This window comes from Sciurus carolinensis, chromosome 4 (genome assembly GCF_902686445.1).
Source record: "Sciurus carolinensis chromosome 4, mSciCar1.2, whole genome shotgun sequence".
NCBI lineage: Eukaryota > Metazoa > Chordata > Mammalia > Rodentia > Sciuridae > Sciurus > Sciurus carolinensis.
This window is the reverse complement of record NC_062216.1, coordinates 173,711,512-173,730,618: the sequence shown is the minus strand read 5'-3', so window position 1 is coordinate 173,730,618 and position 19,107 is coordinate 173,711,512. Positions and strand designations below refer to the sequence as shown.

The 19,107-nt window shown below is 53.0% G+C and overlaps 1 protein-coding gene across 3 annotated transcripts in view; it reads right to left on the bottom strand.

Annotated features, from left to right (window-relative positions):
* The window catches only part of Gramd4 (GRAM domain containing 4), an 85,713-nt gene that overhangs the window by 32,271 nt on the left and 34,335 nt on the right, over positions 1-19,107 (bottom strand). For all 3 annotated transcript variants that reach the window (XM_047550914.1, XM_047550913.1, XM_047550915.1), the window contains exon 3: positions 14,575-14,695. In XM_047550914.1, coding sequence (XP_047406870.1) covers positions 14,575-14,695 — 121 coding nt within the window. The remainder of the gene's footprint in view (positions 1-14,574; positions 14,696-19,107) is intronic.

The following is a 19,107-nucleotide window of genomic DNA, read 5'->3' as shown; positions in this document are numbered from 1 at the left end:
CCCATCCAGTGGTGTGTTGCCCGACCCAGGACACGAGCCCCGACAACGTAGCCAGCGAGCATGGCACAAGCCGCCTCCTGACTCCACCCCTCGGCTGCAGGCTGGGGGAGCAGCAGGGAGGACCCAGAGGCGCCAGAGTGGGTTCAGCGGGCTGGGTGCTCGCGCAGCTCCCGAGCGGGGCCTCGAGGGGTCAGGACCACAACAGAGAGCTGGAGTAGATGGCCACCGGGCAAGAGAAGAGAGCTGGAGATGCAGCAGGGTCTTCCTTTCTGTGGCGCTGGGGTGAGCCCGGGACTCACGATCATGATACAATACGAAGCTGTCCCACCACCCTTTATGCTGCAGCCATTTCCCCTCCCAGCTCACGACCTAGCTCGTCAGTCTGTGGACATCCTAGCCAGCCACTGGTTCATCAGTCGGCCTGTGAGTCTCCTCCTCCATTATTGGTCCCGTTAGCCCGCGGAATTCCACTGCTTAAGTCACTGCTCCCTGCCATTCTCTCTCTCCTTCCTCCTGGGTTTCACTCTCTCTCTCTCTTCCTCTCATTTGCTCTCTCGCCCTGCAGGGAGACGCTCTGTCTGAGGCTTAATAAACCCTCTTGCGTGAGCTCCGCGTCCGGCCTGGTCTCTGGGTGCTTACCTTGGTGCCGTGACTCGGATGGGCTCTTCTACCATCGCCGAGGTGGGTGGACTCCCATCCGTCGCCCAGACCCCCAGGCGCTGGGCTCACCTTCCACTCGCCCAGACGCTCTCCACATCCACCTCTGGCTTCAGATGGGTGAGTTTTCCCCTGGTCAGCTTCAGCACTCCTCTGCTGACCTGAGACGTGACGGCTGATGGTCCGGCACCCTCGAGGTGGTTGAGGATGGGGGCTCCCCAGCCACGACTTTTGCAGTTACAGCTGCCCCCTTAGTTGACCTTATCTGATGGTGGGGCCCTGAGCTTTATGGTGGCGTTTCTCTCTCAGGGTTGAGGCTCCTCTTCGCGCTCGCTCTTGAAAATCCTGAGGTCAGGTCCTCAACTCTCTCGGCTTTTGCCCGGCACACACTGATGCTTGTGTGACGACCGCATGACTGTGCTGCCTTCTCATCTCCAGCCGACTAGTCTGACCTCGGGACGCCCTGGACGCTGGCTCGGCTGTATCAGTCTCCACCATGGGATCTGGGTTCTCCATTCTGGCAGATTCACCCCTGGGGTGTCTACTAGACAATCTTGAACCCCTTTACCTGACCCCTGGCCTAGGTTATCAATCCAAAATGGCCACGTAATGGCACAGCTTCTGTGAGCGAGCGGACAGATGCAAAGGGAGTCCTTATCTTCAAGTCTTTTCTTTCTTGCACTTCTTTGCTCTTCCTGCAAACTTGAATGCCTCCTTTTGGCTTCTTCTCCCCCTCTAATCCCTCCTCCTTCTCCAACTTCTACTCAGCTAACAAACCACCCCCATACCAGTCCACTGCGGAGGGCCCCTCCGGCCACTGCTTCTCCATCTCCTTTGCCCCGTTCTGCTTCTGCTTCCGTTCTCCTGCCCAGCCCACCCAGTCCTCCTGCTATGAGGTCACGTGCCCCCGACGGGAGGTGGCTGGTGTGGAGGGAGTAACCCTAACCAGCCCAACAGCCAGTGGCATGTCACAGTAAGGAGTATGATATAGCAGCCCCATTCCTCAAAAGTTGCGGGAGATAATGTTTCATAATTTTCTGCATCCAAACCTGACCTGATTCCCAACCAGGAAAAAGTTTAAAAGCCCTAGGCAATTCCCCTGCCTAGCCTTGCTGAAGCCTGCATTGGAATGTAGACTGCAACTGGCTCAGTGAGGGATCAACCTAAGACTGAACAGGAAAAAAAGTGTCCATTTTAAATTTCTCCTGGGCTGCAACACAGAGCACTCTCCCTCTCCCTCTCCCTCTTCTCCCTGCCCTTCTCTTTCTCACTCTCTCCTGCTATAATTACTGGACATTATCACTTTTCTTCTAGGATTCTTGTTTTGTTTTTCTTAAATGCTATATTTTTTCAAGCTCACAATTTTGATCCTACATACCTAGATAATGATTTTTGATCAGTTCTTTTTATCCAACTCTAGAGTTATTTTTGAACATCTGTTACATTGCAATGGAGATAACATTACAAGGCCTTTGCTTTTGTGTTATGTGCTGTCTGTGTACAACTAAATATAAGCGTGCATAAAATTAAAATTTAAGAAAATGGATCCAAATACTTTTAATTCACGTGATTTAAAATTTAAATTAAGTAAACTAATAAAAGTAAAATGTCTTTAAAATTAACCACCAGTCTCTAAGTGATCAAACCAATAAAATGTTAATGTTTATAAAATGTCTAACATCAATTTTTTCTAGGACTTTTCTTCAACAGGAAAGAGAAGGCAAATACTGTTAGTACACTTGTCTGATATCTTGTTTTTTTTTTTTAAGAAAGTATTTGTAAGTAAAGGGCAAACTTCAACAATTTTGTGTGTAACAATTTTGTTTGTAAGTTGGTTACAAGTATGTGAGACAATCAGTTAAATCTATTTAAGGTTTTTCCTAAGGTCAAATACTAATGTACTGATATAAACCAAAGTTTAATCTGTATGTTAAAATGACAAAGATTTCTTAAAAACACTAATTTACTCTTAATATTATGTCTTAATATTATGACTAAGAACAATTAGTCTTAGTTGGGGCTTATACAATTATGGTTAAGCAACAACTGTTAGAGAATTGTACTATGTTACAGAGTTTAAATTTTTCTTTAAAAACTAAATTTGGAATGGTCATTCTTTGTATATTAAATGTGTTCATATTTTCCAGGTATATAAGCCTTTAAAGCAGAAAATTTATCAAGCTGCTATTCTCCAAATTAAACTTGTCTGTAATGGTAATTTTAAACTTATAAAGAATAAATTTTATTAGGATTTATTTCTAATGTTGTTTTAGGACCTGTTATCAATAGGGTATATATCTACAAGCAATCAACAGATATATGAAAAAATGTTCAACATCTCTAGTAATAAGAGACTGCAAATCAAAACTACCCTAAGATTCTATTTCACCCCAATTAGAATGGCGATTATCAAGAATACAAGCAACAAAAGGTGTTGGCGAGGATGTGGGGAAAAAGGTACACTCATACATTGCTGGTGGGGCTGCAAATTAGTGCAGCCACTCTGGAAAGCAGTGTGGAGATTCCTTAGAAAACTTGGAATGGAACCACCATTTGACCCAGCTATCCCACTCCTTGGCCTATACCCAAAGGACTTAAAATCAGCCTACTAGAGTGATGCAGCCACATCAATGTTCATAGCTGCTCAATTCACAATAGTCAGAATGTGGAACCAACCTAGATGCCCTTCAACTGATGAATGGATAAAGAAACTGTGGTATATACATACAATGGAACATTACTCAGCCACAAAGAATAATAAAATTATGGCATTTGCAGGCAAATGGATGAAACTGGAGAATATCGTGCTAAGTGAGATAAGCCAATCTCAAAAAACCAAAGGACAAATGATTTCGCTGATAAACAGATGATGACACATAATGGGGGGTGGGAGGGAGGCAAGAATGGAGGAAGGAGGGACTGTATAGAGGGAAAAGAGGGGTGGGAGGGGTGGGGGGAGAAAAAAATAACAGAATGAATCAAACACCATTACCCTATGTAAATGTAAGATTACACTATGGTATGCCTTTACTTCATATACAAACAGAGAAACAAGATGTATCCCATTTGTTTACAATAAAAATAAATTTAAAAAATAGGGTATATATAAAATTTACTACTTTCTACATTGAGATAAAAAATTTAAATGTAAATGTATTTCTAAAAGTTAGTGAGAGCCTGATTTGTTTAAAGGTTAATATCGTGAAACATGAAAGCATTTTGCCACTTTGTCACACAAGAGGAAAGTCAAAAGCTCTCTCAGCCTTTCTTTAATTCATGTTTTAGATATAATGCTAAATTGTGTTAACTAAAGTTCATATAGAATCAGGAATCAATATATGTAAACTTCTTAAAATGACATTTAAGAAAGAAGTAAAGCTCAACATCAGAATTAGAACACTTAAGATTTGTAAAGAGCCACACCTTACTTGAGATGAGGCTCTGCCTCCCCTGCCACCTTACAGCATGTAAGAGTGGCTCCAAAATAAGCCAGACTCCAGCTTCTTTAAAGTTATATTCAAAAGATTGGTTCTTGTTGTAAAACTACTGTGATCTCAAACAGAATATAGAGCTCAGCCAAAAATTCAAGATAGCTACTATACAAGCTGAATATATTTTTACTCTTGCTAATTTCACTTTGTAAAACTGTTACCTGTTTTGCAGAGGTACTGCTTCAAGAACACAGAACCTAGGTAACATGATAATAAGCTATCACCTACAGAACAGACAGTATATAATGGTAACTTCCAGGACAAATACAGACTCCAGTTAAATAAAAGGGTAAATAACTGTAAAGTTATAGACATTGAAGTTAAAGCCCAGCACTCTTACTTTATGACTGGTGAGACTGGCTTGCTGGATGGGTAAGATCAAACTTAGAGATTGAAATTAAATACAGAGGTCAAGAAAAACCAGTATCTTGCCCTCAAAGTCAGTCTGAACCCAGGGAACAAGAGGACTTCTCTAAGGAGCTTTCCAACTCTGGGGCACACGACCTCCCGAGCAGAGAGATTGATGAGGCCACTAGAGGATGAAAAGCCAATTAGTGCACCTGTTGCAGAGGAGGGTCAAGAAAAAAGGGAGACATCCCTGGTTCTTCCAGGGGAAGCCACTTCACCAAGGAGACCCTACCTGGTGAATGGTACTAAGGAGCTAAGAAGCTACTCAAGTTCACCCCTGTAGGAACTCAGCGGACTCTTAAGAGACAGGAACAGGTCAATTTGACCAGCTTGATCTTAGACACCTAGCAAAACAGTTAAAACCAAAATACAGCCATTCTTAGGCATTTAGAAGAAACCATAGTTAAATGTAACTTAAAATGTACACTTGTGTTAGCCCACTAGAATAAAGACTAGAAGCTACAAAATAGAAATTCTTAGGCTAACGTGCCTGATAACTATCAAGAGAAACTGCCAGAGTCAGAAGTTTTTAGTCAGTTTAGGGCCTACAGACCTTCCAAAGCTACACAGGTAGGTTTAATCTATGTTTGCTAGTATGAGCAGAAATATAGAGATCTCTACTAAACACAGGTTATACCAATAAAAGGTTATTTTACAAAAATCAGATGACATTAAGTAGCTTAGCTATATTTTCTGGGGACATCAATGACATTAAGAGTTAAATGTGGTGCTTACATTCCTGATAACCTGGACAATGTTAAAGTCCCCAAATAAAGGCCTTGTCCTCTCCAGCCTTTGTTAGGCCTTGTTATGGGAACAACTTCTCAGCTCTTCCACCTCCTGGTGAAAGATTGACTTCTGTCATCTTCATGATATTCACTGACATGTTCCAGATTCTGCAACATTTATTTTGTACTAATCTCATTTCAGTACTCATGTCTTTTTGTTCTTCTCTCATAGAAGCACCCACCCTGAGATGCCTTTACAACCTGCTCTTCCCCAACCAGATTTCTACCTTGGACCCCTCAACTGACCCGATTTCTAAAAGGGAACTCCAAACTGCTTGCCCCTCGCTGCCCACTTCCAGCTCGAAGAAGCCAGAGCGGTTGTTGCCCCCTTTCCCTATAGCAAAGGAGTTCCTAAAACTAGAGGCGGGAATGAAGCCAGAATTGGGGACAGGCAGTTAGTATAGAAATAGGGGATCGGTCAAATTGGGAAAATGAAGTCCATGAAAGCCATTTGCCTCTGGAAGCCTGGAAGTTGGAGACTGCCTCAGGAGAATGGAATTGTAAGGATCTTCCGAGCCCATGGATTACCAAATTCCCCTGGTCTTATCAAGAACTGCAAGCAAGGAGCTGCTAATTAATGCCCCCTGGGCCCTTGCCTGGCCGAATCACGTTGGCCCTCCCCCTGCCCCATCCGCTTCTTACTTTTTACATCTCACCTGCAAAGCCAGGCCTAGTCAAGTAGGCAGGAAGGAGAGATAAGGGGAGAGAGAACTGCAGAACAAAAGATCTTATAAAAACAAAAACGGGGGAATATAATATAATATGAAGCTGCCCCCCCCCCCCCGCCCTTTACGCTGTAGTCATTTATCCGCCTCCCAGCTTACGACCTGGCTTGTCAGTCTGTGGATATCCTAGCCAGTCATTGGTTCACCAGTCGGCCTGCGAGTCCCCTTGTCCGTTATGGTCCCATTAGCCCGCGGAATTCCACTGCTTAAGAATGGCTCCCCCGCCATTTTCTCTCTCTCCTCCTCACTTTCATGCTTTCTCCTCCTGGCTTTCACTCTCTCTCTCTTGCGCTCTCTCTGTCTTGTGCTGTCTCTCTCTCTCTCTCTTTTCCTCTCATTTTCTCTCTTACACTGCAGGGAGACACTCTGCCTATCTGCTTAATAAACTCTCTTATGTGAGTTCCCACATCCAGAGTGGTTTCTGGGTTCTTACAATGATGACAGGCAAGGGCTTCACCACTGAGCCCTGTCCCAGCGCCAGAAATAGGAAATCCTGTGTCCAGTGGAGCAAACTTTTAATTTTCTTAGGGGCTGATTTCTTCATGATATTCACTGACATGTTCCAGATTCTGCAACATTTATTTTGTACTAATCTCATTTCAGTACTCATGTCTTTTTGTTCTTCTCTCATAGAAGCACCCACCCTGAGATGCCTTTACAACCTGCTCTTCCCCAACCAGACTTCTACCTTCCTAAACAATTCCACAGAATCTGGATGTCCAGTCCCATCTTAGCTATCTGTCCTCACCTGCAAACCCAGCCGGTTCCCATCTGCTGCCCGCTGCAGGCACCCCGGGGACAGAACCAGAGTCACCGATCCTCTGTCCCTGGAGGGTCACCTCTTCAGCTCAACACCACTGAACTAACGGGAGGAGGAGATAAGAGAGGCCAGGGCCCTCACGAGCCATCCCCAGGCCCAGGAGTGCAGGGCGGGTCCAGACGCAGCTGGGCAGGCCCAGCTCCAGCAGGCCTCATGGCACTGGCTCCCAAGACCCTTCTGTCTTCGAGTATGGTGAGCAAGTCCTCCTCAACTCGGACCACCCAGGCTGCCCATGCCAAAACTCAGCCGGCGGGAACTCCTCAAGGCTCCATCCAGGGAGGGTGCTTCAGTCTGTGGGGGCAGCGGGCCCACCCACCTGCTCCTCCCAGCCAGTTTCCCGGAGAAGCCCTCCTGCAGGTGGGGGCCGGCCCCTCTGACCCTCCAGCAGCAAGGCAGCCTCCAGCAGCATGGGGGCTCAGGAGCACAAGCACCCTCTCTCCCAGTGGCGGGCTCCACTCACTGTGGGTACCAGTGGCCCAGAGATGGGGTGCGGCACCCTAGGGGAGCCTCTGCAGGCCTGTGTGTCAACAAGGAGGAAGGAACCTGGATCCCCAGGGCCTCGGCAGAACAGCCCAGCAAGCGGGAAGCCTCGAGGCCTGGAGGGGCCCGGAGGCGCCTGCCCCTCGGATCCAACGCCACACCACCCTGCTCTGAGCAGAGGCGGTGTGTGCTCACTTTCCAGAGCCTGCACCAGCCAGAGGTCGGTGAAGGACATGCGGGCACGGACAGCAGACTGCAGCGCGCCCTGTGCGGCTGGAACGCAAGAGTCTGAGCCCAGCGCAGCTCACCCCGCCTCCCAGCGGGGCCATGCTCCCACGGGAACGCGGCCTGCGTCCAGTCAATAACGGAGCGCGCGCACTCGGCCACTTCCTCTCCCCCGCAAAGGGTAAGGGCTCCTTTCTGAGAAAGGGCTGAAGATAACTGAATGGGATTTCAACACATCACGGCCACTTAGGTGCTCATGGACAGGGAGCTGAGGTCCTCAGCGGTGACTCTGTTCAACTGCCCGCTAACAAGTGGCAGGGACAAGAACCAGAAGCCTGGGTCCCGGCCCTGCTTGGAAACTCCATCCCCAGTGCACCAGGAGGGCAGGGTCGGCTTAAGGACTCAAGGTCGCAGACTGTGTGACAGTCAGGGAGGGGAAGAGGAGGGTTAAACCACACCCCAGTCACACTGGCGCTGCTACAGACGACCAGGGACGATCTCAGTATCATTCTGGAGTGACGGCCAGGATATAATCTAAGTGTGGATGTGCTATAGTTACCTAAGGGATAAGAGAAGAACAAAGACACGTCTTTGCTTCTATTAAAAACCCCAGTGGAAGAAAACAAAGAGCCCACTCAATAAACGGGCAAAAGAAAAACACGTTTCCCAAAAGAAGACACACAAGCGGCCAACAAAGGGAAATGCAGATCCAAACGGCACCACGACTTGATCTCACTCCAGTCAGAACGGCGATTATCAAGAGTATACATAAGGAATGCTGGTGAGGAGGCAGAGAAAAAGGCAGACTCCTATATTTTTGGTGGGACTGCACATTAGTACCACTCTGGAAACCAGTGTGGAGACTCCTCAAAATGGAGCCACCATAGGCCCCAGCTATTCTCCTAGGTATTTATCCAAAAGAACTAAACTCAGCACACTACAGTGACACAGCCACTTCAAAGTTTACAGCGGCACAATTCACAATAGCCCAGTTATGGAGTCAGCCCAGATGCCTGTCAATGGATGAACGGATCAAGAAAATGTGGTTCACATATACAATGGAGTTCTATTCAGCCAAGAAGAATGAAATCATGGCATTTGCTGGTGAACAGATGGAAGTGGAGACTAGCATGCTGCGTGAAATAAGCCAGACCCGGAAAGTCAAGGTCGGATGTTTTCCCTTACACACCGAACTAAAGCACAGCAAGGGAAGGAAGAGGGAGGACCGGGCGATAGGTAGCGATACAGGGAGGATCAACGGAGCAGGAGATGGAGAGGGAGAGGAGGGGGCAGGGAGGGGAGGAAAGGTGGAATGAACTTTAAATACCATGCTGGGCACACATCTAAATACAGCACAGGGACTTTCGCCTTCTTGTATACGTAGAAAGAACCAATCAAAAACAAATACAGGGCCTGGGGCTGGGGCTCAGTGGTAGAGCGCCTGCCTAGTGTGTGTGAGGCGCTGGGCTCCATCCTCAGCAAGGAGCACAATAAAGGTATCATGCCCGCCTACGACTAAGGAATTAAACAAACAAACACAGAGGTGAGGGGAGAAAGGCCAGCGGAGTAGAGGAAGGGGGCCGGGAGAGAAGCGGGGTCGAAAGGGAATCCCAGGCACATGCAGCTTTGTGGGATGAACCCGACTACAATGTTCAACTATGATGAGGGAAGAAAGGAGGAGGAAAATAACTCAGTGGAAAGTGCCGAGCCCAGTGACTTGAGGGGCTGAGACAGGAGGATCCTAAGTTTGAGGCTAGCCTTAGCAATTCAACAGGCCCTCAGTAACTTAGCAAAACTGTCCTAAAATAAACAGAAACAGGGGCTGGGGGTGTAGGTCAGTGGAAGAGTGCCCCTGGCTTCAATTCTCAGCACCAAAACAAACAAACAAACAAATATCAGTAGAAGGAAGGAGTTAAAAATTGGTCATCAATGGGGGAGGGAGAGTGGATGTGGAGGTGGCTGTCTAGTTCTCTGAATACACCCCAACTTTGGATCCATATAAATAAATTAATTCAGTCATTTTTGAGATGGGGGGCGGGTCTCACTATGTTGCCCAGGCTGACCTTGAACTCCTAGGCTCAAGTGATCCTCCTGCCTCAGCCTCCCAAGCAGCTGGGACCACAGGTGTACCCACAGCAAACGGTTTTAGCAACTATAAGAACTTTAAAAAAATTTTTTTTTAGTTGTAGATGGACACATACCTTTGTTTTATTCATCTATTTATATGAGGATCGAGCCCAGTGCCTCACACATGCCAGGCAAGCGCTCTACCACTGAGCCACAGCCACAGCCCCAAGAGCTTAATATTTGAAAAAGCTCTTGACCCCACGTGCAATGGAGTGAGACGGCATCAGGGGCCATAGCACCACTTCTCTAATGCTCTGGACGAGGCGGCACACCCTGAGTCTCTCCACAGGGCAATGGCACACAAACAGAAATGGAGGACATTCTAAAGTAACTGACCAGCACACCTCGAAAACACCAAACCAGGAAACAGAGAGAAAGGCTGAGCTACTGTCCAAGGAAAAGGAGTCCAAAGAGGCATGACAAATGAACACAACTCACACCCAGAACATCCCCAGGGGACCTGGAATAAGGTCTCACTCCACACAGTAGTATCATATCACTGTCAATTTCATGATTCCGATAACTGAACTGTGGTTAGGTAAGAGAACATCCCTGCTTTTAGAACCACATCAGAGTATCTGATGGAGGGAAATGGATGGATGGATGGATGGATGGATAGACAGATGGATAGATGGACAAGTGGGTAGAGGAATGGATGGATGGATGGACAGGTGGTCAAGTGGTAGAGGAATGGATGGATGAATGAATGGATGGGTGGGAAAGTGGGTGGATGGATGAATGGATAGATGGATGGGCAAGTGGGTGAAGGGATGGATGGACGGATGGATGGATGGATGGATGGATGGACAGATGGATAGATGGATGGATGGACAAGTGGGTGGAAGAATGGATGGATGGATGGATGGGTGGATGGATAGGTGGACAAGTGGTGGAGGAATGGATGGATGGATGGGTAGAAAAGTGGGTGGATGGATGAATGGATAGATAGATGGATGGGCAAGTGGGTGGAGGAATGGATGGATGGATGGACAGATGGATGGGCAAGTGGGTAGAGGAATGGATGGATGGATGGATGGGTAGGTGAGCAAGTGGGTAGAAAAATGGATGGGTGGGTAGGTGTGCAAGTGTGAATGGATGAATGGAGGTGGGTGGGCAAGTAGGTGGAGAAATGGATGAATTGACAAATGAGTGGGTGGGCAAGTGGGTAGAGGAATGGATGGATGGGTGGATGGATGGATGGATGAATAGGTGGGCAAGTAGTAAAGGAATGGATGGATGGATGAATGGATGGATGGATAGGTAGGCAAGCGGGTAGAGGGATGGAAGGATGGGTGGATGGGTGGATGGATGGATGGATGGATGGATGGATGGATGGATGACTGAATTATTGAACGGATGGATGGACAGATGAATGGAGGCTTGGATGGGTGTATGTATGCACACATACATGGATGGATGGACAGATGGGTCTGCAGCGGACAGGCAGATAAATGAGATAAGACAAATGGGATAAAATGCTAACCTTTGAGGAATGACTGGATGAAGAACACATAGGGATCATTTGTACTATTTCTGTAACTTTTCTATAAATCTGAAATTGAAATTGTGTCAAAATTAAAAGTTACAAGAAAACAAAGGCAATCTCTAAAAACCTAAAGAGATAAGAAACAAGGAAGCCAGCGCTGTGCTAACTTGCTAACTCGCCCAGGGCGAGCGACTTTCAACCAGAGTACTTCATACCTCTGCGGAGGAGCAGCCCGAGAGCCAAAGGCCTAGGAGCAAATACCAGCTGGCTCAGCACCTACGCTGGCCAGGCAGCGCTGGCGTTTTATTCTGAAGTGTGTGCATATTATTGTGGGATAAAACTAGGGAGCCATGTGGTGTCGCTCTCTGAGAACCAGGATTTCTGGCACAAGAGAGACCCAGTAAGAATCTGATGAGGTGAACAGACACCCAGGGGTCCTGGAAGTGGGTTCCCACTGGACTAGCTGCGTGGATTCACGATGCCCTGGCCGTGCCCACCGAGGAGGTCCCGACACCATGACCAACAGGCTGCAGCGCACATCCTGGGATCCCTCGTCCCTAAGTGCCTTTCCACCAATGAATGAGGGCCAACTAAAAGGCGGTCAGTTCCAGGACCGGACAGGGGACGTCTGCACTGAGCCTGGAGTCATTCTGCTACATGGTGAAGAGGCCACAAGCCACTGACCAGGCCCCCTCAGGCAAGCTCGTGGTGAACAAGCCCGACGTGCCCAGAGCGGTGACCTCAGGATAAGGCCACGCAGGAGCCCACCACCCCCGCTGGTCTCGGGGAGGACGAGCTCATTCTTTCACACCTGGAAAACGGAGGGGGAGAGTCACGCAGGACCCTGCCTTTCCCAGGAGAACCTTGGGCCACCGGAAGACACAAAGCAGTGTGTGCTCAGAATCGTGCTGGCCGACGAGTGGAGCAAGAACAGAAGTGCCTGGCGCGGCCAGCGCGGGGGCCAAATATCACAGAACCAACCCGGACACAGGGAAGCGAAGCTGCTCCTGGTCGCGCGCTGGGCCCAGGGCGTGTCTAGAACACGCCGGGCTACCTGCTGCCACAGATGAGACAGCAGGTGCTGGCTGGGATGGGTCCCAAGCACCCGGGAGGAGGGTGGAGGGCGCCAGGCTGCCGGGAATCACCCCTCCCCAGCCGACGGTGGGCACAGACCCACAGTGCTGAGGCATCTGCTCAAACGGTGCGCGTTTGGAATCTCTCCATAAGGAGCCAGCCCACGGCTCAGGTGGAACTCCAACTGCCTCTTCAAGAGCCACCCAGTAGTACAATCAACTTCTTAGGCAGCACTGAGGGCAGAACCTGAGAGCAGTCCTGGGACGCAAGGACGACGTCTGGTGGTGGGCAGCCTCTTTTGCACTCTTCCTCAGACCCGGGCAGCCCCAAAGCACAACCCTGGGCCATTCCATTCTCCAACTTCATCCTGACCTGCCTCAAAGTGAATGTGAATGGGAGCAGACAGCGTCCTGTGGACCCTCCCTGGATGGCTTCTCCTGGACACTCTGCCCCACAAGCCCCCTGTGGATGCTCCCACAGGCCCACTCCCTTCACTGAGGGCCACGCAGGTTTATCCAGCCCCATGAAACAGCCGACGCCGGACAGTTCTGGCCCACACAAAGGCACTGTGACAAGCTCAGCCAGGGAAGAGGCCACCTCCACAGCAAGGACGGTTCGTGCCAACCCAGTAGAGCTGGCCAGGGCCAGAGATGGCAGGTCCCCAGGACTGTAACCAACAGGGCTGACCACCCGGCCCCTCTCCAGCCAAGCGGGCTTGAGGGCAACCTCAGATTCAGGGAAATGGCGTCACTCTACAACACGGCCACAGTGCCACCAGCGCCTCAGAACCACTCTTGCTCCACGGCTAGAGGCCCAGGGCGGCCGCTGGCATATGGGCAGGAAGGTGCGGGCAAACACTCCATCACTCACACGCACACAGGGCCAACTACCACCACGGTCCACCACGGCTGGATACGCACGTGGGTAACTACAGCCGTGATGAGCAACTCACATGCGTACAGGCACCTGGCTGCGCACACACACACACACACACACACACAAATGGCTCCAGCCAGTCGCCAGGTGAACCCACAGAGCCCCCTGTGCGATTCTGGCCCCTTTCCACCAGGTGAGTGTGCAGATCTCCCAAGCCAGGCCCCTCCTGCAGGATGGCAGGTGGGAGCTCAGGAGAGGACACCTTGGTCGTCCCCTCTAGCCTCACAGCTGGAGCCTGAAGCACAGCACCACAGGGTCCTCCAGAGCGGAGCCGAGGACAATATAACAAATGAAAGAACCTGGTCCCCTGGGACATCAGTGTAAGCATGTCTGCATCTTCTCGGATCCACTGAGGGCTCCCAATGCAGGCCCTGGGCCAGGAAGAGGAGAGACAGAGAGACCGCGGACCAGCCCATGACCAGTCAGCACAGGACAGAACCAGGACAGGCACCAGCAGCTCAGAGCCTCGAGGAGACCGCAGCCATGAGGACTCCCAGAATGGAGGGACCTGCCCGTCAGCCTAAGCCCTGCCTTCTGCCCAGGGCTGCCCATCAGAGTGGGCCTTCCTGGGACTCACTCTGCGCAGGTCACAGTGCCCAGGTCTGGGCACGCGGGGCTGAGGCTGCTCCTTCCTGCACTTTCTTCCCAACGGCAGAGCTTCAGCCATGGTGCCATCTGTGATCACGAGCCCTCAGCGGGGTCACGTGCATGGGCTCTGGGCTGGTCTGCCTGGTCCAGGCCCTTACTAGTCAGGGGCTCCACCCAGCATAGGGTGACGTGGTGCTCCCTGCTTCCTTACCTCACCCGTAGTACCTGGGGGATGTGGAGGTGAGGAGAGAGGATCTAAAGTGAGCCACCAGGGACTCTGCTGCCAGGACCCCGGCAGGCCCCTCCAGATGATCTCTAGTCTTACTGCCCCAGAGGCCAGGCCCCAGTGAGCAGGGGCTGCCCAGGACAGGCCAAGAAACCAGGAAACCATCCCCAATCTGTAACTCACAGGATGCAAAACTCGACTCCTACAAAACCCTGGATAAATTCTGAATCGTTAGAAATGCACCGTGCCAGACTGAAGCGATCCAAGTTCTCATGGAACATTCTATCCCTTCCCCGTGAGAGCTTCTCTTACCCCACACACTGAGCAAAGGTGAAAGGCTTGGAGAAGCAATAGACAAAGCCTCAGGCTCAGAGGCAAAGGGCCAGGCAGGGACTCCCAAGCCCCAAAAGCCACGCGGGCCGTGCCGGTTCCCAGCCCCACGTCCACGGCAGAGCCCCTGGCACACGTCAGCAAGACCACGTCCCCAGCTCAGCCCCCAACCCTGGAACGGCCCATTCTCTACAAGAGCTGGCCGGTACTCACGTAGGAAGTGCTTTTCCAGTAAGGCGATTTCCAGGTGGCCCTTGATTTCATTCAGCCGATCAAACTCTGTCCGGTTGAAGTCCTGGACCCCTGAGGCCATGATGAGGGTCCCTGGACCAGCCTGGAAGAAAAACATCCAGAGCTCAGAGGGCCCTGCACAGAAGCCCCTCTCCTAGTCAATTCCACAGGGCCCGAGGCCTCAGGCCAGCAGCAGCAGCCCTGCGAGGGACGGGAGCCACAGCCTCCTGGACACGAGGTCGCACGGAGGCCCACAGGGTCCTATGTGCCTGATCCATGAGGCCAGGAGACAGGCCTGCACCATAAGGTCCATGCCAGCACAGCTCGGTCTCTCGGACCACAAGGACACCCGCGGAGCCAACGCAAGCTCAACTCTAAGACACCAAAACTCAACTCTAAGCAAGGTGCCCAGTCTCCAGATGGTCCTGACACTGGTCTCAGCAGCAGAGGAAGAAACCCGGGAGCTGGGCTGTGGCCTGGCCAGGAGTCACCCTCACGGTGGGGTTGGGCCCAGGGCCACGTCGACACCACATGCAGCAAGGCGGAGAGCTGGGCTCCAGGCAGGACGAGGCCTGTGGGGGACGAGGGTGAGTGAAGTCCACTCCGGGGCCTCATCCGCCAGCTGCAGGAGGGCTGAGGCGAACACGTCCTGTCCCAGCAGGCGAGGGCAGGCTCCAGCTACGGCCACTGCCACCCCCTGCCACGCACCCGAGCAAGCAGCTGCTCTGCACCCTGCTCCCTTCCCAGGGAAGGGAGAGGCCCATCAACAGCCAGGCCTGCCTGGGACACACGGACCCTCACACAGTCACTGCCACGGACGCATCCTGCTGCTGACCTGAGTGCCCAGCCAGTGACGGCAGACCGACTGCCCCACCTGGTCCCCAGACCTCCAGGGCTGGGCAATGGTAAAGGAGCGTGTGCTTGAACAGGATGGCCAGGAGCAGCACAGTTCACCTGCCACCTGCCACCTGCCACCTGCAGGCCACAGCCAGGAAGAAGGGGCTCCAGGGCACCAGAGGCTCTGGGTGCTGGGAGTCCAAGCGCTGCAGCACCCCAAAACACCGTCCAGAGGACAGATGATCCAGAAGGACCCCAAGGACAGGTAACCCGTGCCCCAGCGACGGTGCGGCAGACCTCAGTCTGCACCCAGGCAGAGCGCGCGGGAGCTCACGAGGCAGGCAGGCAGGCAGGCAGGCAGGCATCAGCTCAGAACCACAGGTCGCCCGTCCACGGGTGGCTCCACACAGCCAGCCCTGACAAGTCACAAAGCCTGGAGAAGACACCGAGCCCAGGGTGGGCCGCTGCCCCCTGCGGGAGCCCGCCATGGCCTTGCTCAGCCCCGAGCATGCAGACGAACTCTTCATGCCTTAGAGACGGGCAGAAGGGCCAAAGGCCTGGCATCTGATCTAGAATCACCCAGAGGGTGAGGGCAGGCAGTGACCGCTGTACGTGAAGGACACTGGGGGGCTTCACGTACACTCCCTTCAGTTCAAGTTTCCAGCGCGCTGGGTGCTTGAGACATTTTCTATTACAAAAACAAAATACAAAAAAACCCACTCCTTTTTAATCCCCCAAACAGATGCTGAGCCACATGCAACCTGCTCACCCCAAGGGACCCTGGGCAGCTCGGGGCCCCTGAGCTGACTCTGGCTGGTCCCGGGCTCCTGCCTTTGCCCTCTCGCCTGTCCCAAGCAGGTAAGCACACCCTGTTCCCTGCCCCACCTCAGGCCAGCTCTGGGACAGGAACACTGATCTCTGTCTCCATCTCCCCTTCCCTGAAACCCTGTGTCAAGGCAAGTCTCAAGGACAAGGCGGTGATAAATGTTGAATGGAAATGTGACCCAGCCGGCCCAGCAGCTCCTCCAGCTCCGCCCTGCCCTCCCTCCGCCTCCTGCTGTGGCTTGCCCCTCCCTGCCAGTTCTCCGAGTTTCACTTACTCTGTGTGTTTAAGAAACCTTGCACACAGAAAGAGCGCCACACTGGGCTTAGCGGGTCTGTCCGCTGCTCCCTACTGCCCAGAGGCCCTGCCGCAGGTGACCGGTGCAGAGGCTGTTCCAGGAATGGGCAGGGGCGCAGAGGTCACCCTGCTTGGGGGACTTCTAGAGGTGAGGTCATCATTATGAATATTCTAGACCAGAGGACTCAGGAATGAGAAGCAAGGATCCCCAGGTGCAGCCCCACAGAAAACAGCCACCCACCTGCCTGGAGGTGGGGCTTGCCAGTGGCCTGGACCGTACCTCCTGGGGACTGCAGTCGACAGCAAGGACCCCAGGCCCGCGAGAGGCTGCGGAAGGTGGGGACGTCGGCCAGCTCTGCAAGTGGGCACAGCCCTGTGCGCTCAGCCCACGGGGCCTAACCCACGCCCACCCAGGAGAGAGGAAGGCCACGAGGCAGAGTCAGCGGGTAACCGGGGCCAAGGCCAGGATGTGCATCCACGCCCCCCAGTCCAGCCTTACTACTGGGGGCTCCCCAGGGAGGAAGGAGCAAACTGCCCTTGAAGTGACTGTTCCCCCAGGAAATGTCCCAGTGCCCCAAATCAGTGCTCACCTGTGACCAGGAGACAGGTGAAGGCTTCTAGGGAGAGGAGGAGTGCGGACAAAGGGTGGGGGTCAGGCTGGGAGGGAGCAAGCTGTGGCTAAGCCGGGCCCCTGGGGCCTGTGCCTGGGGCAGCTGGGCTCTGCTGTGACAAACACCAGGGCCTCGGCTTCCTGATCTGTCCAACGGGGGTGACAGCCTCAGAAAGGAGCTGCCAGCCTACAGAGTAGCAAACCAGCACCCCCAACAGCCTGGACGCAGGCGCTGTCCCTCCAGCAGCAAGGCCGGCAGGCAGACTGGACGGGGTTGGTCCCACCCTGGCTTCCTGGGGCCTAAGGCCCAAGTCACGTTTCCGGGACAGCCAAGCAAACCAGCTGGTGATGCCACCCTGTTTTTAGCACGCTGCCCGGTAGGGCCGGTTCCAGGCGACTGAGGGGCAAGGAAGCTGGAGGTGCACCCTGCCAACCAGTGTGCCTCAAAGGGCATGGCATGGTCACATGCCAGGCACAGAGCAGATGGGAGGCCGTGGGGAGGCCAGCTCTGCCCTCCTTGGCCCCTGACCTGCCTCAGCCCTGCCTCCGCCCCGAGGTTGCTGCTACACCCAGCAACCTCCACCAAAGCCAGCCGTGCCCGCAGCCCACTGGTCACACTCAAGCATGCCACTCCATGGCCCTCGATGGGTGTCCCTGGCACCTGGGCCCAGGAAGGCCTGCTTGGGCCTTGGGTGCTGCCCAGTCCTGAGGACTCTGGCAGCCTTAGTTCAGAAGGAGTAACAGTTTAGCTGGGATTCCCCTGGGCACCAGGGGCAGTAAGGAAGGTTCTGGGGGAGCTGACCAGCTGGTCAGGGCCCCCAATAGGATGACAAGACCCCTGGGTGCTGCTCTGAAATGCTGGGGCCTGACCCCTCTGCAAGCCCCGTGGGGCCCCCAGCCGGCCCTTCTCAGACGTAAGAGGAGCAACCCTGATGGAGCCAGGAGCCTGGACGGGGCACAGAGGACAGGGCAGCTGGCACAGCCCCGCAGGCGGGGGGAGGGCACTCCTCCATTCTTCTGTTTCCTAGAGCTATTTTTTGAACCGAAGAGGCCATCCTCGCAGCTCTCTGGGTAGGGGACAAGGAAGCTGGGAGGTGCCCCAGCACAAGGGGGGCACGGGACCTTCTGGGGACCCTTCGATTTGCCCCTCTGCCTCCTCATGGGCGGGGCTGCCCTGGCCTGCCCCCAGCTCTGTGGACTCCGGAGCCCACTTTCTCCTCATCCCCTCACAGGGCTGGCACTGCCCCAGGCACGACCCACCCTGGGTCTTCACGCCCACCCACCTCCTGGGCCTCCACCCAGGCTCCCTCTTAACGGGAGCACACGGAACACAGATTCCCAGGAGGCGGGGTGGAGCCTACCCTGCCAGGGCATGGAGGGACCCAGAGGACCCTGCAGGGGAAACGTCCTGCAGAAGGACCGATGTCCCTGAGCACCGTCCAGACAGAAGGTAGCATGGAGAGCCGGGAGGGAGGGGAGCGGGGCTGTCTGGTGGGAGGGCAGAGAAGAGTGAGCGTCGTACTGGCTTCAGGCCACTGAGCTGTGACCCAATATGAAAGTGACAAATTTTATGTCATGTGTTTTACCACATTTGCCACTTTATTTTATCAGAATAAAATAAAATGAAAGAAGCCAGACTGCGTGCAGAGATGGCCCACAGCCCTCCTGACAAGCCATGCGCGTTGAAGCTGCTCGGAGTTGCCACTGCTGCCCACCGGTTAGCAGAGAGGAGCCTGCAGGCACCAGGCTGGGGGAGGGCACGCGGGAACCTGGGTGGGCGTGAGGACCGGCTGCACAGCCCACAGGAAGAAGCCCACAGCGGCCCTCGGGAGGATGCACATGGAGACCCCCGCCTAGCACTCCCGCTGAGGGTGGCCAGACTCCGGCTCAGGTTGAGGCACGCCAGAAAGCACCTGTGCGAATTCCCGTCACCCTCAAGAAGGGCAAA